The sequence below is a fragment of the Cricetulus griseus genome, chromosome 4 (genome assembly GCF_003668045.3).
Source record: "Cricetulus griseus strain 17A/GY chromosome 4, alternate assembly CriGri-PICRH-1.0, whole genome shotgun sequence".
Lineage (NCBI taxonomy): Eukaryota > Metazoa > Chordata > Mammalia > Rodentia > Cricetidae > Cricetulus > Cricetulus griseus.
The window spans coordinates 77,253,232-77,279,237 of NC_048597.1; the positions used below are offsets into that span (position 1 = coordinate 77,253,232).

The 26,006-nt window shown below is 51.0% G+C and overlaps 2 protein-coding genes across 10 annotated transcripts in view; both read right to left on the bottom strand.

Annotated features, from left to right (window-relative positions):
* Ttyh3 (tweety family member 3) overlaps positions 1 to 2,076 on the bottom strand; it is a 28,838-nt gene extending 26,762 nt beyond the window's left edge. For 5 of the 6 annotated variants that reach the window (XR_004770003.1, XM_027413519.2, XM_027413517.2 and 2 more), the window contains exon 1: positions 1,739 to 2,076. Coding sequence is in view for 5 of the 6 variants with exons in the window: in XM_027413519.2 (XP_027269320.1) it covers positions 1,739 to 1,861 (123 nt within the window). In the remaining variant the exon portion in view is untranslated. The remainder of the gene's footprint in view (positions 1 to 1,738) is intronic. The other variant, XM_027413518.2, reaches the window with a different exon arrangement.
* Positions 2,077 to 16,533: 14,457 nt separating this feature from the next.
* The window catches only part of Iqce (IQ motif containing E), a 42,065-nt gene continuing 32,592 nt past the window's right edge, over positions 16,534 to 26,006 (bottom strand). For all 4 annotated transcript variants that reach the window (XM_035444793.1, XM_035444794.1, XM_027413520.2 and 1 more), the window contains 5 exons: positions 24,113 to 24,232; positions 23,629 to 23,756; positions 22,867 to 22,964; positions 19,115 to 19,342; positions 16,534 to 18,574 (listed from right to left, as the gene is read on the bottom strand). In XM_035444793.1, the coding sequence (XP_035300684.1) occupies positions 18,450 to 18,574; positions 19,115 to 19,342; positions 22,867 to 22,964; positions 23,629 to 23,756; positions 24,113 to 24,232 (699 nt within the window). In that variant the 3' untranslated portion in view covers positions 16,534 to 18,449. The remainder of the gene's footprint in view (positions 18,575 to 19,114; positions 19,343 to 22,866; positions 22,965 to 23,628; positions 23,757 to 24,112; positions 24,233 to 26,006) is intronic.

The window sequence follows — 26,006 nt, forward strand, 5'->3', positions numbered from 1 at the left end:
GAAGACATGAAGGAGTCTGTGAGAAACCATTGCCCACCCACTCAGAAAGGGAGCTCCTGCCTTCCTCCCGACAGGTGACCCTGGCAAAACCATCACAATCAGCTCCAATTCCAAGATGAAGGGATGAAGGGCAGAGAGGCTGAGCCTGAAGAACCAGCTCAAAGATGGCAGGGGCACTATGCCCATCAAGAGCCCCACTTGAGAAGCGGAGGCGGCGGGGATGGAGCCAGGCTGGGTTCCACATCCTGAATTATTCAGTGGCTAATTCTGCTCCTGGGAGAGGAGGCAGGAGGGAGAGTGAGTCAGAGGCCTCCCACAGCGGAGCCCAGAGCACAGTAGCAAAAGCAGGCAGGACCAGGCTCAGCTAGGGCCACAGAGTAGAGGGCCTGGGCCACACTACCTTCAGATTCCCAAGGGCTGCAGGCACTGAGCCCTCACCCTCTCCCTGTCACAGCCTGTGTGGGCAAACCAACAGCAAGTTCAAGTCTTCAGCAGAAGCAGGTGACAGCCCAATGACCACAGGATATGCCGCCAGGCTGCCCCAGGTGCCAGTGGACCATCAGAACTGACGAGCAGGCAAATTCTAGGTAGGCAACTTTCTAAGAATAGCTCATATAGTTCTTCCAGGAAGGAGGGTGACAACACCATCACACAGTAAGAGAAGCACATGTGTTCCCCCACCTCCCACCCAGGGCTGGTCTTCCCCCAAAATCCCAGGTGGGTTCAGGTTTTTCTTTCCTTTGATGAGTCTCAGGGCTCCAGGTTGTTCCAAGCCCTTGCTCCCTTTCTAATCTCTGGAATGCCATCAGCTGTTGGAGCTGGGGTCAGGTAGGCATAGAGTGGGAGCAGGGACAACCCTGTGCTCTCATCCTGAACTTCTCAACAAGAAGAGGGTGGCTGCAGAGCAATGTGACACAGCCCTGGGAGGACTTGTTCCCAGGCTACTGACCAGGAGCAACTCTGAGGTGCTCCGGTGACCAGGTGGCTGACCACTGTTTCTGGAATTCGGAGCAGGAAGGAAAAGCCCACAGCCTGGTTCCCCTGCTCTGAACTCAAATGACAGTGGTTCAGTGGTGGGGGTGGTGCTGGGACTTGGCAAGACGCCAGGCTTAGGGATTCGAAGGGAGAGGGCTGCCAACTGCCCCGTGGCCCCCAGCCCAGACTGAGGCCCACTTCCACCCCCATTTCAGCCAGGCCTCATTTTCCACCCTGGACTGCTGGCACCCTGGTTTCCCACAACCACACGACACCCTGTGTACATCCCACAGCCTGACCATGAAGCAAGGGGTCATTAGCAGCCACAGAGGGCTGGCCATGGCCCAGGCTACTCACCCACCAACAGCCTGGCAGTGGGATTCCCTAGCTGCGGGAAGAGGACGAGGGATCCCCTACTGCCTGAACCCAGGGTTCCAGCCTCGGCTAGTGGGGGCTCTGCTAGGGAGCAGCTAATCACCCGAAAGATGGAGACGGGCCTGGCAGGAACCCATAGGATCAGAGGGGGGTCCATCAGGGGAGGGAGCCAGCTCCACCAATCCAGATAGGAGGCCCTGGTGACACGGAGGGACTGAACACCTTCTAAGGGGAGGCTCGACGTTAACCCCTGGAGAGGTATCAACGGACCAGAGGGAGCCCCTAGAAGGAAAGGGCCACGACCCCGCAAGAGGATGGGGAAGTTCCAGCCCCTCGGGAGGGGCCATGACCCAGGGCCCCTGACCGCGCACTCGGGGGCGCGCGTCACCTGCTGGTAGTCCGCGTCCTCGGGCCGGAACTGGCTGCTGGTGGCCTCCCACCGCAGGTCGAAGTGCGGCAGCCGGTGCAGGAGGCTCACCCACCAGGGCGCCGCGTAGCTGACCCCGGCCATGACGGGCGGCGCGGGCGGCGCGCCGGGCTTTTCTTGCTGCCCGGTGCGCGGGGCTCAGGGACCCACAGACCCCTGCTTAGCTGTCCGCATTGTGCCTGCTATGGTGGGCCCTGGCCCGGCCCAGCTCGGCCCGGCTCGGCCCGGCTCGGCTCCGCTCGGATCCGCTCGGCCACTCGCGCCCGCCGCCTCTTTGTTCGCCGCCGCTGCCGCCGCCCCCTCCGCGCCCCCGCCCGCTCGCCCTCAGGCCCCACCTCCACACCGCCATAGGCTCGCAGCCCACAGACCCCACCTTAGCGGTCCTCCCGGTCCTCAGGCCCCACCCCCACACCGCCATTGGCTGGCAGCCCACAGACCCTGCCCATACAAGCGCAGCCCCTGCCCCCGGGCAGTCATTGGCGTATCTCCTATAGGCCCTGCCCTCAACAAGCCTATTCTCCCGCCCCTGCATTGCTATTGGTCCTTTTACCTACTAGTCGCACTCCTCGGCTCAGGCACGACCCTCAGCGTATTCGGCCATTTCTTCCCTGTAGACCCTGGAGGCTAGAACCCTAATCTCACGTGTAGCTTGCTTTCCGTCCCCTGCGTTTGCTTGCTGGTTCGATCTTTACACGTTTTCTCCCAGTGGCATGTCTGTAAGATGGGCATGATCTGCATTTGGGAGCTGTGTGATCTTGGGTGAATGACTTAGCCTCTCGGCGTCAGTGTACTCGTCTGAGAAAAGGCGCTGTGGAGGTAATACGAGCGTAAAGTGCTCAGAACAAAGCCTGGTGCATAAGTCACATCGTGTGTAAGGCGATGATGGGCAGATAGGTCGAACACCCACCGGCCCTTCCTGTGGGGAGGCCTGCTTTGTTTTTTGTTATTGAACCCAGGGCCTTATGCATGCAAGGCAAGCGCTCTACCACTGGCCTATATCCCCCATCCCCTGTTATACTTTATATTGAGACAGGATCTCGATAAGTCGCCCAAGCTAGCCTCAAACTTGCAATCCTCTTGCTTCTGCCTTCCAGCTAGTGGGATAACAGGCCTGAACCACAACACCTCACAGGGTTGCATTATTTTAAAGACCTATGACAAAGTTCCCTGTCCCCATCTTGGAAACTAGATTACTGGTCAGCACACAGCCTATAGAAAGGGTATGGGGGTGGGGGCACAGTAGCGGCACGGCTGTGTCCCTCCCATGTTCTTGCTCTTTTCCCAGGGCTGGCCTGCATACCCCCGGGGCTCTGTCCCCTCACAACCCTGGGGCGATATTGCAGGATCCCTTGTGTTCTTTGTAACTGGCCACACATCAGCTTCTCCTCCTGACCGGCTAGGTAGTGGCTTCCTGACAGACCAGTCTTTCAGTTCATCTGAATGTCTGAGGCGCCTGCTTTCCTTTACTGCAGCCCAAGGGCAGAGGAACTTACAGAGCTGTGGGTTTCTACGCTTGGGGGAAGCCACCCAGCTGGAAAACAGCCTGGAGCAATGGAAGAGAAGTTCTCCACCCCTATAGGTCCATAAAGCCTGAGTCTGTTTTAGGCTTCTTCCTCCAGGACCAAATCACAATGAATAGCCCCTAAGCCTCCCCACTTGGCCTGCTGAGCTATCCTCTCCTGTGTCTGATGAATGCTGGAGTCAGTACAGCAAGTGCACTGGATGGCTTTATGTGCCAACTTGACACAAGCTATGGAATCATCAGAGGAAGGAGCCTCAGCTGAGGAAGTGCCTCCTTGAGATCCAGCTGTAAGGCATTTTCTCATTTAATGATCAATGGGGGAGGGCCCAGCTCATGGTGAGTGGTGCCATCCCTGGGCTGCTGGACCTGGGTTCTATATAAAGGTAGGTTGAGCAAGCCCTGGTTCCCCTCAACAGCTTCTGCATCAGTTCCTGCTTCCGGAATCCTGTCCTGTTTGAGTTCTTGTCCTGACTTCCTTTAATGATGAACAGCAGTGCTGATGTCTAAGCCAAATAAACCCTTTCCTCCCAAACTTGCTTTTTGGTCATGGTGTTTTTATCACAGTAATAGAAACCCTAACTAAGACAGCAGGTAAGATGTCCATTCCAGAGGACCAGGCTAGATTGTTACCCTGACTCTCATGTACAATGTGGACTAGTTCAGTCCTGCCATCAGGGTTCTGTAGTTCCAAAGGTGAACAGTAACGTCAGGGACTGTGATGGGCTGGGACAGTTTCTGGTCCCTGTTACAGCCCCTTCCACAGACAGTCCCTGTATCCTTGCTTGGTCCCAACAATAGTGATGATGGCAGTGGTACTACCAGGTTTCATACATGTAGGTATGACGTTTAGGGGTTCCCTGTGCAAGGCCAAGCCTGATCTACAGAGTGAGATCCAAAGCTGGCGCCAAAGCTACAGAAAAACCCTGTCTCGAAAAAACAAAACAACAACCCCCTCAAAAAAAACCTCATAATGATGGACTAATTGCATGTCCCAAAAGATATGTGTAAAAGCCAGAAGTGGGGATACACACATAGGAAAAAGGTGGGTTTTTTTTGTTTGTTGGATTTTTTTTTTTTTTTTTTTGAGATAGGGTTTCTCTGTCTCTCTCTGTAAAGCAGGCTGGCCTTGAACTCAGAGAGATCCACCTGCCTCTGCCTCCTGAGTACTGGGGTTAAAGGTGTGCGCCACCACCACCCAGCTGATCACAAGTGTGAAGTCAGGGCTACATTGCAAATTTGAAGTCAGCGTGGGCTAAGTTGTAAGACCTTATCTAAAAAGTAGTGTGGGGTAGAGGAAAGGGGAGACAGGAAATGTGTTAATTTTGGTTAATTAGCAGTGTGCTTAGTCAGTGAAATCCTTTCTAGGGGGAGTCCTTGAAGGAAAAGTTACAAGGGCTGTCTGAAGTGAAGAGAGCATGGAAGGTGGCTCTGCAGGTAAAGGTGGCTTGTCGCCAAGCTTAGTGACCTGAGTTCCATCCCTGGACTCCACATGGTCCTGGAGAGATCCCACAAATTGTTCCTCTGACCTCCACGTGTGCACTGTGCACAGAGTGAGACCAGGACAGCCAGCACCTCCCCTGGCAGAGCTGAGTCCCCATCCTTATGTTGCTCAGGAGTTGCTGGAGAAAGGAACTCCGTGAAATTGGCAGCCCATCTCCCGGGAGAATGAGAGTTAAAGGAGAGAATGCCAAGTAATGACTATGGGCACAGGGCAGGAAGGAAAGCCCTCCACCCTGCCTACTTTGGCTAGCACTGACCGGTCAGAGCTGTTATGCTTCCTGCTCATCCAGAACAACTATGTCTGGAGGCTGGACTTTTGTCCTCTCTATAAGAAGAGAAACTGAGATCCATTGTCCAGGGAACTCAGAGAATCACCCAGTTAGTCAAGGAACTACCATGGTTCAGCTTCAGATCGCCAACTCTTCCTTCCTCCTTTGTTCTCCCTTCCTTTTCTCCCTCCTTCTCTTCCTTCATTTGACTAAAGTAGGGTTTGTGAGCCAACGACAAGGATGAGGGGCTAGTGAGATGGCTCAGTGGGTAAAGTGCTCTCTGTGCAAGCATGAGGACCCAAGCTCGAATCCATTAACACTCATGTGAAAGCCAGCTATAATGATGTGTACCTGTAACCCCTGTGTTGGAGGTGGGAGGCAAAGACAGGCAGGTCTTGGGGACCTGCTAGCCAGCCAGTCTAGCCAATCGGTGAGCTCTAGGTTTCCTGAGAGACAGACCCCCATCGCAATAATAAGGTGGAAAATAGAGAAAGACGCATGATGTCCACCTCTGGCCTTCATGCCCATTTACATGGGTAAGTGTACTTGCACACAAATGAGCACATGTACAAATCCCACACATACAACTTTTTAAAGGCAGGAATAAGAAAGTCTACATGAGCAGGGCATGGTGGCACAGGCCTTTAATCCCAGCACTTAGGAGGCAAATGCAGGTGGATCCCTGAGTCCAAGAGATCCACTTGGTCTACATAGGGGGTTCCAGGACAGAAAAACCCTGTTTTGGAAAAAAAAAAGTTGATGTGGCGCTAACACTGAAGGATGAGCTACTGGGAGCACCTGGTAGAAACATTTGAAACAAAGGACCTAACGTCAGGAGTTCTCCAGGGGCTATCCCTCTAGGAAGGGAGGTGATTTGGCTGAGGCTTCTAAAAGGCTGTCCCAAGACCTGCAGCCACTGGGAAAAAGCCAGGACCCAGTTGTATGTCTAACCTGGGCCCAGCCCCCAGATGCTGGGGCCTCAGCCAGAACAATGGAATTCCCTGCATTTGGATCCCATCCAGTGAGGTTCACAATTTCCGTAGACAACACTCATGAACACTACTGGGGAGAGGGCAGCGCTGGAGGCCCAGATTCCCCTTGGGTGTGCTGACATGTGGCACAGTGACACTTGGGCCATTGAAACACCTGGCAGATGCATCCTGACCACAGAAAAGCCACAGGGACATTTCTTTTCAATCTGGCCACGTGACCTGGTGTCTCTGGAGTTTGGGAGAGATGCCAGTCAGACAACACTGTCTTCAGAGGCCTGTGTAGCCATCTAAACAATCCCAAGCCAAGAGCAGACTCAAGATAGACACAGACACTTAAGATGGCACAGATCTGTCATCAATCACAGCCACTAGGGAGGCTGGGCTAGGAAGATCACAGTCTTGTTCAAGGGATGCCTGGACATTAGCATAAGCTCAAAGCCAATTTGGGCAACTTAGTGAGACCCTATCTTAAAATAGAAAATGAAAAGGGGCTATCAATAGAACTCAGTGGTAGAGCATCTGCCTACAATCTCTCAGTGAGGGGCTGGGGAGTGGCTCAGTGGTAGAGCATCTGCCTAAATTCCCTAGTGAGGGGCTGGGGAGTGGTAGAGTGCCTGCCCAGAATGTGCAAGGCCCTGATTTCAATTCCCATTTCCACAACACACAGACACACACACATACATACATACACACACAGACACACATATACACATACACACATATACGCACACAGACACAGATACACATACACAGACACAGACGCACACATTACACACATACAGAGTTACACAACCAAAAGGAGGGAGGAAGGGAAGACAGAGATATGCTTTCCTACTGTCTTGGTAAGCTGGGGTTCTCTGTGGTCAGTATCTTGAACAATGGATCCTCACCCTTTGTGAGTCTGAGGGAAGTAAGAGGTTCCAGGGCACGTTTAGATGAGGTAGCTCAGCTGAAAAGAGTGGGTCCCAGGAACTTGGACTCTACCTGCTTCCCACCAAAAACAGCCAGGGTATTTAAGCTGTCCTTGCCCGTGTGTGTGTGTGTGTGTGTGTGTGTGTGTGTGTGTGTGTGTGTGTGTGAGTGTGTGTGTTTTGTCTGACATGGCTTTGAGCATAAAGGATGCTATCCCCAAGACTGAGATGGGGGAACCCAGGAACTTGGGTTAAAAGTAACTTCCAGGTCAGGCAGTGCACTTGAGAAGCAGAGGCAAGTGGATCTCTGTGAGTTTGCGGCCAGCCTAGTCTACAGAGTGAGTTCCAGGACAGCCAAGGCTGCACAGAGGAACACTGTCTTGAAAAACAAAACAAAACAAAACAAAACAAAACAACAAAATAGCTTCTAGGCTAGCTGGAGCACAGCCTCAAGAAGAGCCTACTCCTTCCTGCACAGTACAAGGTGGGAAGGTTCTGGACACTGCTTTGAGGTAGCATTCTTGCTCATCTTAGAGTGAATTGTGGGGAAGGAGGTGGGGCCCTTTATTGATCATTTGGAGGCCTTTGGCTTTACAAGAGACATCCCTTAGTGGCACTCACCCTGGGGTTCCTTGTCTGTACACACAGCATCAGCCCCAGGGAGGATGCAGCTCCCAGACCTGAGTCTGGCCTCAGCTTCATGGGTTAATGCCAGGATTCAGAAAAAGGAAGAGCCTCATTCAAGGTCAGGTCAAGGTCCCCAAAGCACTGGGCAGTGAAGCCCATGCTACCCCCTCCTTTCTTTGCTTCTCCCTTAATGGCTTTTCTTTGACCTTGCAGGGCCTCACAACCAAATCCAAAGTTCCCAGAACCAGCCTCTCCCCCAGGAGGAGCAGGCAGTGATGAGTACATGTAAGGCCAGGTGTGTATGTTTCTGAAACGCCTGTGGGTCTCCCTCTGCCAGAACTCTGCTGGTAGCACAGGTAAGCCCCAGCCGCTGACTCAAAGGTTCCTAGAGACACACCAGGGTATGCTTCCTAATCTACAGATACGGAAACTGAGACTCACTAATTCACCTACTATGGCTGGGCTGGTCAGGTGCATCCCTGCGTGGACTCTTTTGTATATGGGATCTTTCTCCCATAGCTAGCTGGCTATGAAGTTTGGGTTCCCCTCAGATTTCTAGGGTGCAGCTGGGCACTGCCCTGGCTAGTTTTATGTCAACTTACACAAGCCAGAGTTATCCCAAAGGAGGAAACCTCAACTGAGAAAATGCCTTCATAAAATCTGGCCGTAGGGCATTTTCTCAATTAGTGATTGATGTGGGAGGGCCCAGCCCATGTTGGGTGGGGCCATCGATGGGCTGGTGGTCCTGGGTTCTATAAGAAAGCAGACTGAGGGGGGGGGGCTGGAGAGATGGCTCAGAGGTTAAGAGCACTGACTGCTCTTCCAAAGGTCCTGAGTTCAATTCCCAGCAACCACATGATGGCTCACAACCATCCGTTATGAGATCTGGTGCCCTCTTCTGGTGTGCAGATATACATGGAAGCAGAATGTTGTATACATAATAAATAAAATCTTAAAAAAAAAAAAAAAGAAAGCAGACTGAGCAAGCTACAGGGAGCAAGCAAGTGAACAGTACCCCTTCATGGCCTCTGCGTCAGCGCCTGCCTCCAGGTTCCTATCTGGCTTGAGTTCCTGCCCTCACTGTTTTTGATGATGAGCTGTTATAGGCAACAGTGAGTGAAATAAACTCTTTCCTTCCCAAGTTGCTTTTGGTCATGGTGTTTCATCACCACAACAGTGACCCCAACTAACACAGGCATGTTGATGTGTGCCTGTCATTCCAGCATTTGGGAGGATCAGAAGTTCACGACAAGCCCCAGCTAGTGAGTTTGGGCTATAGGAAAGTCTGTACAAACAGCTAGAGTGGAGGTGTAGCTCTGAGGTCCCACTCCAGCCTCTTTAAATCTTGTCACACTCTTTTTTTTCCTTCAGATCTCCATTGGTGGAGAAGCCTGCAACCAGTGACTCTGGAAGAAATCACAGAAAAGAGACACAGAAAATTCTTCCATCTGAAGCTGAGCATTGTAGTACATGCCTTTAATCCAGGTACCCAGGAGGCAGAGGCAGGGGAATCTTAGTTTAAGGCTAGCCTGGTCTACATACTGAGATGCAGACCAGCCAGAGGTACACTGTGAGATGCTGTCTAATTAAATTTTTCTCTACCCATCTTAGCCAGCAGCCTAGTTATCCCTGCCCTGGGAAGTCTTAGGATGACATGAGCTTTCATCAGTGCGGGACTCTAGTGGGCACTGGGGGGTGGTCAGCATTCACACTATCCAGCCCCCCTTTACTTCCTTCATCCATCATCATCCTCCTGCCAGCACTCTGTTCTCACATTTCTCAGGGCCTGATTCAAGCCCCTAACAGAACACACAAGGACTCTCCAAAATGGCCCTGGCCTCCCACCTGAACCCAGGGCCCACACTACACCATGTCCATCAGCAACCTGTGTGTCTACACCTTTCTGTGTTCCTCCTTCACCCCCATTCCTGGAGAAAGAAAGCCCTCAGAGGAGGCCTGCAGTGGGTCAGATAGGGTTCAGACAAGCCAGTAGAACTCTCTCAGTGTTAGCTGAGGAGAGAAAGGGGAGGGAGAGAAGAGGTCACACAGCATGAATCTGGAAACATGACATGAGACAGAAGACCTGAGATATGCTGCTTAGCAAAGCCAGACACATAACACAGAGAGTGGACAGGAGAAATGTGAATACAATGGCGTGGCACTCAGAGACTGAAAACCAGTAGGGGCAGAAAGCTAACAGTCCCCTCAACTTCTCTTATCTTTGGTTTGATTGAAGAAAACAAAAATGTTGTATTTTAAGTTTTCAAATAGTACAAGTTGTAATTCACAATCCAGTGGAATTATTTTTGTGCAGTGTTTATCTGCCTACTCTCTATTCCATCCCTTTTCCTTCCATCCACTCATTCATCCATTGTGTAGTCATCCACCTATCCACCTATTCCTCTATCAGAATGTCCACCTACGTATGCATGCATCCACCCCTATAGGCCTATCCATCCATCTATCCTGTCCATCCATTTCCCAATCTATCATCCCAAGCCATTCATTTATCCTTCTATCCATATGTGCAACCATCCTTCCATCCATCTCCCCACTCATCTATCCATCCACCCACCCACCCATCCATCCATCTTCCATGAACCCAAATATAAATGAAGACAGTGTCTGTAATAATATGCAGGAAATACCAGCAGTAATTATTTCAACTTTTGACTTTTTATTTTTATGTGTTTCATCTGCGTGTTTATCTGTGTACTACATGCATGCCTGGTGCCTGCAGCAGGAAGCAACTGGAGTTACAGACTATTGTGAGCCACCATGTGGGTGCTAGGAATTGAACCTGGAAGAGCAGCCAGTGTTCTTAACGACTGAGCTATCTCTCCAGTCCTCAGGAAGAGGAGCTGTCCTACTTGGCCCCTTCCAAGGTATCCCAGAGCATGCAGTACATACAGAGAGAGAGAGAGAGAGAGAGAGAGAGAGAGAGAGAGAGAGAGGAGAGAGAGAGGAGAGGAGGAGAGGAGAGAGGAGAGGGAGGAGAGAGGAGGAGGAGAGAGAGAGAGAGAGAGAGGAGAGAGAGAGAGGAGAGAGGAGAGGAGAGAGAGAGAGAGAGAGAGAGAGGAGAGAGAGGGAGAGAGGAGAGGAGAGGAGAGAGAGAGGAGAGGAGAGAGAGAGGAGAGAGAGAGAGAGAGGAGAGGAGAGAGGAGAGAGAGAGAGAGAGAGAGAGAGCGAGCGAGCATCCTGGGAAGGCAAGGAAGCAAAGACTGGAAGCAGCCCTTACAGACTTGTCAGTACAATGAGCTAACAGCAGTAAATGTGGAACTGAACTCAGACTTGGCCACAGTTCTGGGGACAGAGCCTCTCATTTGCCATGCCTAGGTATCACTGTGTACCAGGCTTTAAAAGGCTCTTGAAACTTGCAGTCAGTGGTTATGCTGTGGGTTGTGAATAGAGGCCACAGCCACCTCCACAGGCAATCCTTGGGTTGTGCATGCTGGCACTTGGGCATGGGAGGGAGACCCTGATGAGAGCACACCCTAGACAGGGGTTTCAGCTTTTGGGGGTGTGGTGGTATAGTATGTGTCTAAATGTGTAGCCCAGGTTGGAATTTACTGTATTGTAATAGTCTTTGAGAATGTGATACATGTATGGCATATATTCTGATCATAACCATCCTCCATTCCCCATTTCCAACTTCTTGCCAGGTTTCTCTTCGTTTCATGCCTTCTTCCTGTTTTAGGTTCTAAAAAAAGTTATTGACACCCATGTGCACATGGGTATGAAGCCATCCACTGGAGCAAGGTCAGTCTACTGGGGGGCCATATCCCTGAAGAAGACTTTCGCCTGAAGCATCAGGCAGTAATTCTTGATCCTTCTGCCTCAAGCTCCCAGGTGCTGGGATTATGGATATGGGCCACCATATCTGGCTTTTCTGTAGTTTTTTTTTTTAAAGGATCATCAGATATATTTTTGTGTATTGTGTGTGCATGCTCGTGAATGTAGAAGCTAGAGGTCAACTTCACCATGTGCTTTTTTTTTTTTTTTCTTTGAGGCAGGGTCTCTCACTAGCCTAGAGCTGGCCAAGTGGGTGAGGCTGGCTGGCCAGTAAGCCTCAGGATCTGCCTGTCTCTATCTCCCCAGCATTTGGAGTACAAGTGAATGTCACTCAACCTTTTGTTGCTTTGTTTTTGGAGACAGGATCCCACTACATAGTCTTGGCTGGCTTGGAACTAAGTAGACCAGGGAGGCTAGTATTCAAATTATAGAGATCTGCTTCCCTCTGTCCTCCAAGTACTGGAATTAAAGGCACAAGCCACTATACCTAGGTATTTTTTATGTACATTCTAGGAATCGAACTCAGGTCCCCCTCACTTAACCTACTATGGCATCTCTTTGACCTGCATGTATTTTTGCATGTACATGTGCTTACATTTTTGTGCATGTATCTGTGCTTGTGTATGCCTGTGAGAACACTGTGATTTTGTGACTGTGTGCCCATCTGTGTGCACACATGCATTTGTATATATGCTGCAGGCGTCATGTGCATGCATGTATTCACATGTAGGTTTCTAATTTGCCATGCCTGTGTGTTGCATGTCTTACATGCACATGGCAGGACAGCCTCTTCAGGAACTCACTTTTGCCCTGGAACCTGTGGGGAGAGCTATTTGGGTCTCCTCCACAGGAACTAATGTGGCAGCACGTTTGAGGGCTACCCAGGCTGTAGCCCCATAGGACCTGACAGGTGTGGGAGTGTTTTGGAAGTAGAGGAAAACAGGTGACCTCAGATCTTGGTGGGGTTAAGAGCACTGTAGTCTGGGATGCTTCTCACAGGATCAGCAGCAGCAGGCTTAGAGCCGAAGACAAGCTGAATTGCAGTGCTCTATGTGCTGAAGGTTCACCGGTAGCTAGAGGTAGATGTTGGGGACAGAACCTGAAAACAACTCATTTAACAGAGGAAGTTGAGTGGAGGGGTAGAGGACAATGCAGGAGGCAGGGAGGTAAGCAATGAGTCAGAAGAGCTTCAGGTAGGTCAGCCCTGGCTCATCAGCCAGTCCTGTCCAAGGGAAGTAGCAGATATGCCAAGGGAGGGGGCGGATGGCGGCACTGGTGTGGAGCTGCCTTTCTCATGTATTATGTCAGCCGGTGCCCCCTCCCCGCCCACGCCACAGCCTCTCTGCTTTCATCTCTTAGAAGCCAGGCCTGGGAAGAGAGAGGCTGAGGGGAAGAAAGCCCCAGGCTGGGTCCCATGAATGGCCCCCCAGGAGCCTTGGCACACACTGGACTGTTCTTTGAATCTTGGCTGTTCTGGGCTTAATTAACGAGTAGCTCAGGGGCAACCCTTTCTCCGTATTCAGGGAGAGAGCCCCAGCACCATGGAAACCTCTTCCAGGCTCCTCAGGCAGGCACTGTCTAATGGGGCTGTTCCTCCAGCTGTAACTGGGTCCAGGTTGAGGGAGCCCATGGGAAGACATGCTAGCCAAAGGCCATTAGTGGGTGCCTGTGCCGACAGGCCCGCCTGTTTCCATCCTTATCATTCGTATTCAGAACCTGACAGGGCTATCAAAGGAACAAGGGATTCAAATTCTTCCTGTGTTCCCTGAGGACTTGGAGGGATGGTGTATTTAAAATGGGCCAGGTCAGGCATGGAGTTGAGTCTCGCCAGTCTTTAAGGCATGCATGAAGGGCTGGAGAGATGGCTTAGCAGTTAAGAGCACTGGCTGCTCTTCTAGAGGACTGGGGTTCAATTCCCAGCACTCACATGGCAGCTCACAACTGTCTGTAACTCCAGTTTCAGTGGATCTGACACCCTCACAAAGATATGCAGGTCAAACACACACACACACACACACACACACACACACACACACACCATGCATAAACCAGGCCTGGTGGTACAGGCTTATATTCCTAGCTCCTTGGGAAGTTGAGGCAAGAGGGTCCCACATTCAAGGCATGTCCAGGCTACACCACCAGTCTGGGTGATTTACTGAGATTGAACCTTGATTTTTTTTTTCCATTAAAGAGCTGGGGAGTGACAATAAGATGCTCAGTGGGTTAAGGCTTCACTGCCAAGCCTGATGATCTGAGTTCAATTCCCTGGTACCCACACAGTAGGAGAGAACTGTCTATTGCAAGCTTTCCTCTGATCTCCACAGCATGCAATGGTATGTACACACACACACACACACACACACACACACACACTTTTATAAAAGGTCTGAGAGATGGCTTGGTGCCATGCATGAGGACCTGTGCTCAGATTGTGGGCATCTGCTGGGTGAGGCACACACATCTGCTGTAACCCCAGCAGGGGAAGGCAGAGACAGCAGGTTAGCCAGCCTAGCTGAATCAAAGAGGTCCAGGTCAGTGAAAGACCCTGTCTCAATGGATCCAGGGGAACTGAAGAGATGGATGGCTCAGAAATTATGGGCACTTCTTGTTCTTGCAGAGGACCCAGATTCAATTCCCAGTACCCACATGGTGGTTCACAGATCTCCAGTTCCAGGAGATCTGATGCCTTCTTCTGACCTCCTATGGTACCATGTGCACAGACTTACACATGCAAGCAAAACACTCATACACTTAAATCTTAAAAAAATTACACATAAAAAGGGTGGGAATTGAAGACACTGAACATTGACCTCTGGCACACACACCTGAACATCCACACAAACACAAACAAGCATATACATATATACAAATATTTAAACATTTTCATTACAATTTGGATATATATACATATTTGGATACACACACACACACACACACACACACACACACACACCATGATATCTGAGGACAACCTGTGGATTCTGGCTCTCCTTCTACCATGTGGGTCCTGAAGATTGAACTCAGGTTGCTAGACTTGGCATCAAGTGCCTTTATCTACTAAGCCATCTTGCTGGCCCTAAATTACATTTTTTTAAAAAAAAGCTGGGTGTGGTGGTTCATGCCTTTAATCTCATGCCAGCCAGAGCTACACAGTGAAGCCCTGTTTAAAGAGGGAGAGAGAAAAACATTAAGACCAAAAAGCCAGGGATCCACTCCTGCTCTGAGCCATTTTGAGTTTTATTTCCCAGCTTCTAGATGTAATTTCTCTCATTTTAACAGGGGCTTGCCCTGCTGTGGCCTGCACCAGAAAGGTTAGTCAGTTAGAGAGGGTCTGCTATATGCAGGCCCCGTGAACCCGGTGGAGGTGGGAGCTTGGAGAAAGGGCCAGACTGGGTCCACACCAGCTGTTTGCTGAGTTGCTCTGGTCCTCAGAGTGTCTGAACCACGTGGGAGCTTTCCTCTCCAAGGAGGAATTTGCAATTAGTTTGACCGGGATATAATGGAATTTTTATTTAGATCTCAAAGGTTAGGGTGCTTTCCCAGGAAGGTATTTATAGCTAGAAAGGAATCTACTCTGCTATTATTTCATTCTTTTTCTAATGATTGGTCTCTTCATAAAGAGGGTTCTGGGTCTGTGAGACTGAAGGCATGGTTCTCCCTCCCTTCTTCGGGAGACAAAAATAGACATTTATCAGACAATAACGGCCAGCACCTGCAGTCAGGGTCAGTCAGCCATAGTCCTTCCTTGGTGCCAGAGTGGACCCACAAAAAGCTCCCAATGTACTATGGGACTTTCTAAAACCTTGGCAATTTCTGCTCAGCTATCAGGTTTAGAGGGACTGTGGTCTTGGTGGCTTCTGACCAAGCCCTCTTTCAATGCTGCATGCCCCTGTGATAACACTGCATCAAGAATGCACCGCAGGGGCTGGTGGTGTGGCTCAGTGGTGGAACACTTGCCTCGTTCCCTCCAGAGCCTAGGGTCCCCCCTAGTGCCATACAAAAGCTCACTATAGTCTGCTTCCGCTCACTACACACTTGCTCCCCATCCACACCTGTTTTTGCTAGTTTTGGGAAGCCTGGCTTGTGCCAGCCCCCATCTCAGCACTTGCTTCTCAGCTCCATCTGGTGGGTGGAGGTGAACCAAGGCCAACAGAGGGCCCTGGTGTTCCCTGGATCTTGCTTTTTCACTGGGATGGCACCTTCAGGACAGTCACCCCAGTCTGTGCTTGGCTATTGACCTGGAGGCATCTTCTCCTCCAAAGCATGGGTAAGAGGAACACCATCTCACAGGGTCCCCCTGCAAGCACTGTGTCCCAAGCCCAGTGCACTCTCCAAAGCTACCCAAGGCCTCTAGCCAGCACCTCCTTGGTGTGAATGGCACCCTCACCTTACAGCTCTCCACACAGGTTGACTGCAGCAGGGCAGCGTCAGCAGGTTGCTTGCCGCCCATGGGGTGGAGTCATATTCTAACTTTTCCTGTCAGAGTGGTCATGAAGAAAGCATGGGTTCTTCTGAAGTTGGACAACCTAGCAGCCTACAGCTGCTTTTTAAGCTCAAGGTGATGTGGAGGTGTTCCATGGAAATAAGGGCACAGTGACGTCATTTACCCATCTCAAGTGCACAGACCTGGGTGCCCCTGGTCCTGAGTGCAGAGTTCTGAGGTCCTCCCCCAGGGCTGGATTTTGCTGCTTCCCCATGCCCCACTTACAGTCCACAGACCACAACTGGCTGGGTCCTGGACCAATCATACTCAGCAGGGCTGGCCCAGCCCACAGCCTCTGGTGATTGGCCTACAGCTCACCTTGCCCACAGTTTCTGTAGTTTTGGCTTTTCCATGGCCCTACAAGGCTTACAGGTGCTGTGGGACTTGTACCTCTGAAACCAAGCCAAACACAAGGAGTCTATCTTAAAGATCAGGTGAAGTTCAAAGCTGTACTGACTGGCCAGACTCCCAGCCCCTACATTGGCTCCTGGAGAAGCCAGCAGGAGCTCTGTGTACTGTCCCTAGGTCCCAGATGGGTTACCCCCCACCCAGGTACACTCTGTTTCAGATCAGCCAGGGGCAGTCTGCTGTAGCAATGGGGCTGGGTGGGGAGCACAGGACACCGGACAGCTGCCAAAGACAGAGACCTGAGACACCATCTTTCACTGAGGTAGCTTCAAGACAGGTTTACCTTTAATAGATTAGCGGCTGCACCAAAGGTCAGGTGGTATATAGCTCTTCTGTTTTCAGGGGCTTGTTCTCAGAAAACTCAAGTGCAGGGGCCCATTTTGACCTCACTGCTCACTGGCCAGGCTGGGTGCACAGGTCAGCCTCAGATGTACAGGCCCTGCTCCCTTTCCTGAGGTCGGGGCAGCCAAGGTGAACACACCCACCCCAAATGCCTCACCAACCTAGAACTCCTGACTGTTCACTCTCAGAACACTCAATGCACAAATGGCTAGTGTTAAATAAGAGGGGACAGAGTGGCCATATACGGACCCCTGGCACTGAGAGCCACCCACAGCCACCTTCTTGGGCCTCAAGTTCTTCAAGTGGTGGCATTAATCACAAGGAACACACCCAAGTTGTGGTAGGGAGGCAGATACATCTACAGAGGGTTCCAGTCGGCTGTCATTTGGTAAAATTACCATCAGTTCAAGGGGAAGAAAACTAACTTGGCAGACAGCCCACAGGCCAAGTGTATAAAAACAAAAACAAAACAAAAAAAAATAATAAAAAAAAAAAAAACCAAAACTGAGCCAGCAGGGTCCTGGCTGAGTTGTTTTTTGCCCCCTGGTGGAGAAAAGGGCTAGGCAGCTGTGCCTGGTCCCATCATAGTATTAGGGGCATTTACTTATACCTCCCCTGGGCAGGTGGACAAAGTTGGGCTCCCTCTTCCTGGCCTCTGGCTGTCAAGCCTAGTTCCCATCCTGAGGTTCTCATGCCCAGTCTGCTGTGTGCATGCTGTGGAGGATGACTAGGATTAAATGGTCCCTAAGAGCAAGTCTCTTGATGTCCCTACTAGTCTAGTCTAAGCAGGAACCTTCCAGCATTAGGTCTCTCCTAAGACAAAAGCCAGTCCCATGGAGCCAGGAAGTCCCATCCCCAATGATTTATGGATACTGCTGGTAGCCAGTCCCACAGGCACCCTGGCAGCAGACCTGGGGTACATGGAGCCTGGATACCCCTAAAATCCTGTCTAAGTCCAAAGCCCCTCATTCTCACCCACTGACAGCGGCTAAGTTCACAAACCAGGGACAAACAACATCTCAAGCTACTGGCTGCTGAGTGGGCCAGGTGGCATTGGTGGCCTGCAGATACTTCAGCATACCCAGCTGACAGGGCTGTCCCTAGGTCTACATTGGAATTTGTTCTTCCCTGAGACTTATCTCCTCTGGGATGGTGGGCTGCCTCCTGGCCCTGGTCTCCGCCTTGACTCTGGGTGACCTGTGGATCTGTCCTCTTGCTGCCTCTCAATAGCTGCTGTGCCACTCACTGCCTGGTGCTCTTCCAAGAGTTCATTCTCCCAGGAGGGATGGAGGTGATGGGGGATAACAGAAAGGGGAACAAGGAGCCCATGGGACAGGGGCTTGGTTGGGGACCCTGATGTCCATAGCTTATTGTTGGCTTTGATATGACTGCATTCTGCTGTGGGGCCTGGAGACTTAGTTGTGTGACCTGTAAGGCACTGGGCAGCAAAGGATGAGGAAGGCTGTATCTCAATGGCAGCTGACAGTGCCAAGGTCAAGGGCAGGTGGTAGACTTTGCAAGAGTTCTCATCTCTGCAGGACTCCCTGCTGCCCTGACTTGGAGTACACATATCTGTGGGCACTGGAAATACATGAGATGCAACCAGAGATGGAAGTGGCAGGCGGCCGCCCGCCCTCCCCAGTGAGCAGTATAGAGCCACCAGGATCCCTCAAAGGCACAGGCACAACACATAAGAAAACCGATGGCTGAGGTGTTCCCGAGGCAGGGCTCTTTCCCTAGCAAGATAGGTCATCGTCTCAAATTCAGTTAGTGAGTCCTCTAACCTGTCCCCACAGCCACCTCACCCGGAGGCAATGACTGGGGTCCTAGAATGGGGAGGGGCTTTTCTTCCTGGGCAGAAATGGTGAAAAGATAATGTCATCCGAATCATCAGAGCAGACATCCTCTACTGGGGGTGGTGACATGGGCGGCAGTCCTGGAGAAGACGCCACTAAAATGAATCAGAGAGAGAGAGAGAGAGAGAGAGAGAGAGAGAGAGAGAGAGAGAGAGGTCAACCACGTGGAAGTCAGTCACAGGGTGTAGACAGCTGTGAGCTATACACACGGTCATCAACTTTTCCTGATAAAAGACTGAAGCCACCCACGCAGCCCAGGGCCCACTTTCAGAGCCCACCTATACACACTACAGAGCCTCTCACTAGCTCCCACTCTTGTGCTAGCTTGGCAGCTGCTGATGCTAAAATACTTGCAGGTGGTGCACACCTGTGATCCCAGCACTTGGGAAGCTGATGGAGGAAGAGGAGGAGAAGGATCACAAATTTGAGGCTACACTGGGCTATACAGTGAGTTTGAGGTCAGCCTGGACGACACAGCAAGAGTGGCTCAGAAAACAAAAACACACAAAGGGAATCAGAACTGAGTAGCTACTGTGTATAAGTGGGTCCTGGCTGTAGTGGCCCCCTGGATTGCCTGCCCTGTCTGGTAAGAAGCTGGGATGAGACAGAGAACGGAGGGGACAGAGGGGACGTACCCAGGGATGGCTGAGTACTTGCGGCACTGCTGCTCCTTTCGTCACACACATCCAAGCATATCACATCCTTCACACTGGACTGAGGCACAGCCTCTAGGTCACAAGGGGGTGGAGAGTCCCAATGGCCACTCTGGGGGGAGTTGGGGACAGAGGGTCGAGAGGGGGCAGGTTCAATTGCAGCGGTCTCTCTCAGCTCCTCCTTGGGAGAGAGCCCCACTCTTATTGCTCCTAAAGATGAGGGAGAAATGAAAGGTTACCGATTTGCAATTTAAAAAGAACAAGAAGGTTCTGACCCCACCATGAAACACGATATGGCTGTCTGCCTCTTCTTTACAGCTCCACCACAGTTCATATAAACTGCAACCTCGGGAAACTTAATGCCTGCCCCCAACCTTGTTTTCTTTAGTTGCATCTCATAACTGCTGTGTGTGAAGACACCTGTGCACCATGCTGCAGACGTGGAGGTCCAAGAACAACCTCAGGTGGGGGTCCTCAGCTTCCACCCTGTCTGAGGCAGGGTCTTTCTGTGGTTGGATGCTGTATACCCCACGCCCCATCTCCTCACTCAAGTTCTGGGATTGCAGATGCACAGAACTGCGCCTGCCTTCAAATGGGTGCTGGGGATCTGAACTCAGGACCTCATGCTTTTGCACAAGTGCTCCACCCATTGGCACACTTCCCTGGATCATTTTTTCTCCCTAGCTGTTTTTCTGTTTGTTTTTGAGATAGGGTCTTGCCAGGTACCTTTGGCTAGCTTTAACCTATCATCCTCCTGCCTCAGCTTCTAGATTCCTGGGATTTTAGCCTATGACACTAGGTTTTATTTTTGTTTTCCTTTTCTTCCTCCTTCCTTCTTCTCTCCCCTCTCTTCTTAAAAAAAAAAAAAGTCATTTTATGTGTATAGGTGTTTTGCCTTCATGTACACCTGTGCACCTAATGTGTGCAGAGTCTATAGAAGCCAGCAGGGGACACTGCTGGAGTTACAGACAGTTGTGAGCCGTCATGTGGATGCTGAGAACTGAACCCAGGCCCTCAGCAAGAGCAGCCACTGCTCTTAACCAGTAAGCCATCTTTCCAAGCCCCTTCCTTCCTTTTATGAGACAGTCTCACATAACTCAGGCTAGCCTCAAAGTCATTATGTGGCTGAACAGTTATCTGCTTGCCTTTGCTGGGACTGAAGGCAGGATCCTCTACCTTCAGTTTTCTTTAAAAGCAGTCAAGGCCTGGGTGTGGCTGTGATGTCTGTAATCGCAGCATGTGGGACACAGAGGCAGGAAGACTGCCAGGCAAAGGCCACCCTGGGCTATGAGTGAGAACCTGTCTCAATAACCAACCAACGAATGAACACCCCAACCCAATCAGCTCAGACAAGGGTGTCGTTCACTTTCCTCATGTGGACACATATCCTGGGGGTCAGCACCTGTTGAGCAGTGGATTTTGCTGGTCAGTCTACACAGGTGGACAAATCTGCCACTTTAAAATTACATTTGACAAGAGGATGAAAGGGCAGCATAAACAAACTTTTCAGCCCTGACCAAATAATTTAAAGGTCAGCAGACATGGACCTGGTGAGATCAGCACAGACAGCTGTTTTGGAGAACAGTATAAAGCCTCTGGGGACCTGGGGATTGCAGGCTGGCGGTGGCTTTGGGGTTCCAGTGTCTGTCTGTGTGCTTGCCTTCTCTAAAATCTCAGGGCTTCTGTCTTGGCTCACTGTGCTTTGTAGGCAAGGGTTTGGAGAGAACAGCAAAGCTCATAGTTTTGTAGCTCTGACACAGCTTGGAAAGTTGACAGCTGAATGGATGTAAGACTTTCAAATGTGACAACACGTTAAATATGGTGTGGCAGGGGCGTCTCCTAAACAGGCTCCTTATGGAACTGAAGGGGAGTGACTAATACAATCAGAACCAGATAAGGGCTGGGAATATGGCTCAGATGTATAGAGTCTACCACCTAACCAACTCCACCTCATGAAGGACTCAGAATGTGTAATCGGTAGAGTACCCTTTACTGTATGACTTGGGTGTGGTTCAGTGGTAGAGTCCCTACCTAGAATCCCCTAGGAAGGGGCTGGAGTGTGGCTCCGTGGTAGAGCACCTGCCTAGAATCCCCCAGTGAGGGGCTGGAGTGTGGCTCAGCAGATCACTTCTCTAGCATGTGCAAAGCCCCGGGTTCCATCTCAAGAACCTCAAGAAAAACAAAAGCAGTAGGGAAAGCTACTTGAGAAAGCAGGCCAGCCATGGTGTCTGGGTGAGGTTGGAGTGAAAGACACGGCCTTGTCTTCATTGCGTGCCTCTTCTGCTGTCAGAGTTGACTGCTGGGGAAGGTGCTACCCTGGCTAACACTGCCACACATTTACCTGAATAGGGCTGCAAAGTTGCTGTCTCTTCTGCCTCATCTTTGGCCTCGGCAGCCTCCCCACAGCCCTCCTCGCTGACTTTCCCTGAAGGGCCCCACTCTGTATAAGGCATGCCACCTACTGTCCCAGCAGCCACCCACCCTCCTGTCCTGGCACTTCTCTGACCTTGTCAGCCTTTCTTAGTTCTACCTCTGACACCCAGCGGTTCAGATGCCTGGGAAGCATCAGGTGACTCAGCTCCCTGGGGTGTCACATGCATGCACAGAATCTCAGCTCAACTTCTGTATCTAACATGACCCAAGTCCCTAGCAATCTCCTTACTCATTCTCATGAATGCCAGCCACACTAAGCCAGTGCTTTAGGACTACATGTTGGTGGGGGACAGATGTCATAGCTGGGGACAGAGTCTGCCTGCATTCTGAACTTGATTTTTATGTGGTGTGTGTGCGGGCATGTGTTCGTGTGTAGGTAGAAGCCAGAGTTAATCTTAGGTATCGTTTCTCAGGTGCTGTTAATTTTGCCTTTTATTTTTTGAGACAGGGTCTCTTACTGGTCATGAACTTGATGATCTGGCTAGGCTGGCTGGCCAGTAAGCCCCAGGGACTTCTAGTCTCTACCTCTCCAACACTGACATAACAAACACATGTTGCCATGCCCAGGAGTTTTTCAATGTGGGGCCTGGGAATTAAACACAGTTCCTTTATCAACTGAGTAATCCCCCTAAGACAGCCTGGGACTTCTTTACCCAATGCTTGTTGTTTTCTTTTTCTTTCTTTTTTTTTTTAAAAACATTTTTTAATTATTTTATTTTAGAGACAGGGTTTCTCTGTGTAGCCCTGGCTGTCCAGGAACACACTTTGTAGGCCTGGCTGACCTGGAACTTACAGAGATCTGCCTGCTTCTGCCTCCCCGAGAGCTTGGACTAAAGGCATGCACCACCATGCCTAGCTTGTTGTTGTCTTCAATGGAACCAGGGCCTCACACATGCTTGAAGTGCTCTACCACTATGCTACATCCTCAATCAGCTTTGTGGCATCAATGGAGCAGAAAAAAACTAATGTAAGCAGTGTTATCCTAAACTAGCAATCAGGAGAAACCCCCACCCAAGGAGCCCTGAAGGCTGACGGCTGAAGAAACAAAAGCCAGGAAAGCTTTGACTGCATGGCTTGGGGGTACCTGAGGATGCAGGTACCATGCCACTGCCATCCCCGATGCAGTCTACAGGCCCGAACCCCAGCTGGAGCCTCAGCAGTTCAGGAGGGGGAGTCTCTGGTCTTCTGGCATAGGTATGAACAGTGGGGACAAGCCCCTTGCATTCTTACCCAGCCTTCTTTTGGCTTAACCTTTGGAGGGCCACCTCCCCCTTGTGGCAGAACCAACTGAATGAAATTACCAGGAGAAGCTGCTAGGGAGGGTGGGGAGGTGGATTCTGAAGGCATGGCTGAGACAGCTCCCTTCTGAGATGCTGCGATCCCTCTGCAGCAGTTGGCACTGGAAGACAGAAAGCTCTGGCTGAGCCAGGGGCTGGAGAACACAGACCATCCTGGCCTGCCTGCCACAACACTCTGATCCATGTGGCAGCAGCTACTTCCACTGGTGAAACACCGTGCAAGTGTGCCTAGGGCCTTGACAAGTTGCCCCCAAGAGCCTATGCCCTTGGTTCATGTCTTCAAGGCCCTGCTTCCTGGAACTCGATTTGTAGACCAGGCTGGCCTTGAAGTCACAAAGATCATCTTGCCTCAGCTTCCTCCTGAGTGCTGGCATTACAGGTGTGTACCACTGTGCCCAGCTACATCTTTCTTTAAAATGAGACAGAAGGTGAGCTCAAACCCACAATGCCACAATGCCCACACACTACGGGGCCCTATTCCACCCAGTGTTCACACACCTCCTTGCTTCCCCATCATGGAGGCATGTTCTAGGAAGGTCTTCTCCAGAGGGCAAGAGCCTACAGCCTACCCGATATCCGAAGTGAAACTAGGATATCCTTAAAGGCCTATCACTTGCTATGGTGACTGTCAGACCATGGATCACATGGCAAGCATCATAACAACACATCATTACAAATCTCACTGGAGCCCTGGCTAGCCCCAAAATGGGTGCCCTCTGCACCCCAAAAGTAATACAGCACAGAGGTGCCTGTGGCCCCACTCACATGAACCTGGCCTGGGCCAGGTATCCCCGGAGGATGGACTGGATGACAGTGATGGCCTCCTCTTGTTCTGGGCTGTCTTCAGGCGGGGAGATGGGGCTTGGGACTCGGGGGGTGGGAGACCTCTGCAGCTAATGACAACAGGAGAGAGACCCATCTGGAGCCATCCTGCTGTCTCCCAATGTGGCATGCAAGTATCTGGGGCAGGCAGGATAGGGGCTTTCAAACTGCACCAACAATGCTCCCCAACAGCCACTGGAGCCACTGTAAGGCCTGCTCCTTCCACACATCAAGGCTAAACCAGCCCAGGATGTGTCAAAGGGGCCATTGCTAGGCTGTCCCTGGCATGGGATGGGTGGAACACCAGGCACATCTGCCCAGCCAGGAAGACTAGAAGGCTGCAAGGGGCTTGAGATTCCTCTGCTAATAAAGGGTAAGGGGCTGAGAAGGGGTCAAGCAGCTGGTGTCCTTCCAGTCAGATGGTTACCTCGGTGGGAATGCTGGGAAGGTCCAGCAGGCTGGGAGACCTGGAGGCTGGGGCTTTGCTTCGTAACAGCCTCGAACGAGCTAGGTGTCCTCTGAAGGCCGCCTGGAGCACAGTTGCTGCCTGGCAGGAAAGAGGGAAGGACCCAGTTTCTAGAAGATGGTGCAGGGTGGAGATTAAAGGGGATTTGAGAAAAATCCTCTCCCTGCTGTGTAACTCAGGGGCATGTCACAGTGCCTCCCCTCAGCCTCCTTCTAACCCACATGCTGGCATGTGCACATGTGCCGCCCCACAGGGACAGGAAGGAGCATGCTGACTACCACAGCAGACCAGTCCTGAACACAGTCAAATCAGCTGCTAATATTAGTTCAGACTTCACACCCTGAGTCAGGGTCTTGCTACAGAGCTGGGGAAAGCCTCAAATGTGTGCTGAACTTTCTGCTTTGCTTCCTATGTGCTGAGATTACAGGTGTATACCACAATGCCTGCCTTCCAGACTTCACACAAAGGTATGTCTTCACAGCAGGACTGATCTGTTTCATCTACTTTCTTTCACATATATCCTCCAGTCACAAACGCTACAGAGAAATCTTTTTCTGTTTTTAAGTGCTGGCGGCTGAACCCAGAGCCTTGTGCATGTTGGATATTCTACCACTGAGCCACACCCCAGCCCCTCACTGGGGGATTCTAGGCAGGTGCTCTACTACTGAGCCACACCCCAGCCCCTCACTGGGGGATTCTAGGCAGGTGCTCTACTACTGAGCCACACCCCAGCCCCTCACTGGGGGATTCTAGGCAGATGATCTCCCCTGGGGCTGGTGGTGTGGCTCAGTGGTACAGCCACATCTAGCACAGAGGAAGCCCCAATAACAAATACTAGTCTCTTATTCCACTCTTGCAGCCACCAGAAGCTACTACTTCTTCCCGCCAGCTCTCCTGTTGGGACAAACCCTACTGTCCTTCCCCATGTATCCCACGGGGACAACTGGGTTGCAGGATGGCAGCTCTAGTCCTCAAACTACCTCAGTTCTCCCTGCTTTACAGCATGTGTCCTTGCATCTGTAGCTGAGCACATGGGATTGCTCAACTCCAAACTGAAAATAAGAGTGAAGCAATGTGTGTGTGAGTGAATTTTTAAAATGTGACGTTATTCAGGAGTTCATTTTATGCTTCTGTTATTTGTATGTTTTAAACTTTGTGTATGAGTTTGAATTCATTTCCCAAAAATCAGGACTTAAGGAAATGCCTTTAAATACCCCTTGGCTGGGCTGGAGAGATGGCTCAGCAGTTAAGAACATTGGCTGCTGGGCCGGGTGTTGGTGGTGCATGCCTTTAATACCAGCACTCGGGAGGCAGAGGCAGGATCTCTATGAGTTTGAGGCCAGCCTGGTCTCCAGAGCGAGTGCCAGGATAGGCTCCAAAGCTACACAGAGAAACCCTGTCTCGAAAAACAAAACAAAACAAAACAAAACAAAACAAAAAAAGAACATTGGCTGCTCCTCCAGAAGTCCTGAGTTCAATTCCCAGCAACCACATGGTGGCTCACAACTATCTGTAATGAGATCTGGTGCCTTCTTATGGCCTGCAGGGATACATGCAGGCAGAACACCATTTGAATCCCCCACATCTCCATAAAGTCAGGTGTGGTCACACGTGCTAGTCAACCAGCACATGAGAGACAGATACAGTCTTAGCCAGTCTAGCTTCAGTGGTGAACCCTGTCTTGAAGAAATAAGGCCTAGAGTGGCAGAGCAGCTCCCACCCTCCTCTGACCTGCACGCACTATTGGGATCCCTTACACAGTGCATATACCACTTCCCCCAACACGTCAGCCACCATGCCCCTCTTCCCCACTACTCCTAGGTTATTTTACACCACAGTAAAAAGAGGTGTTTGG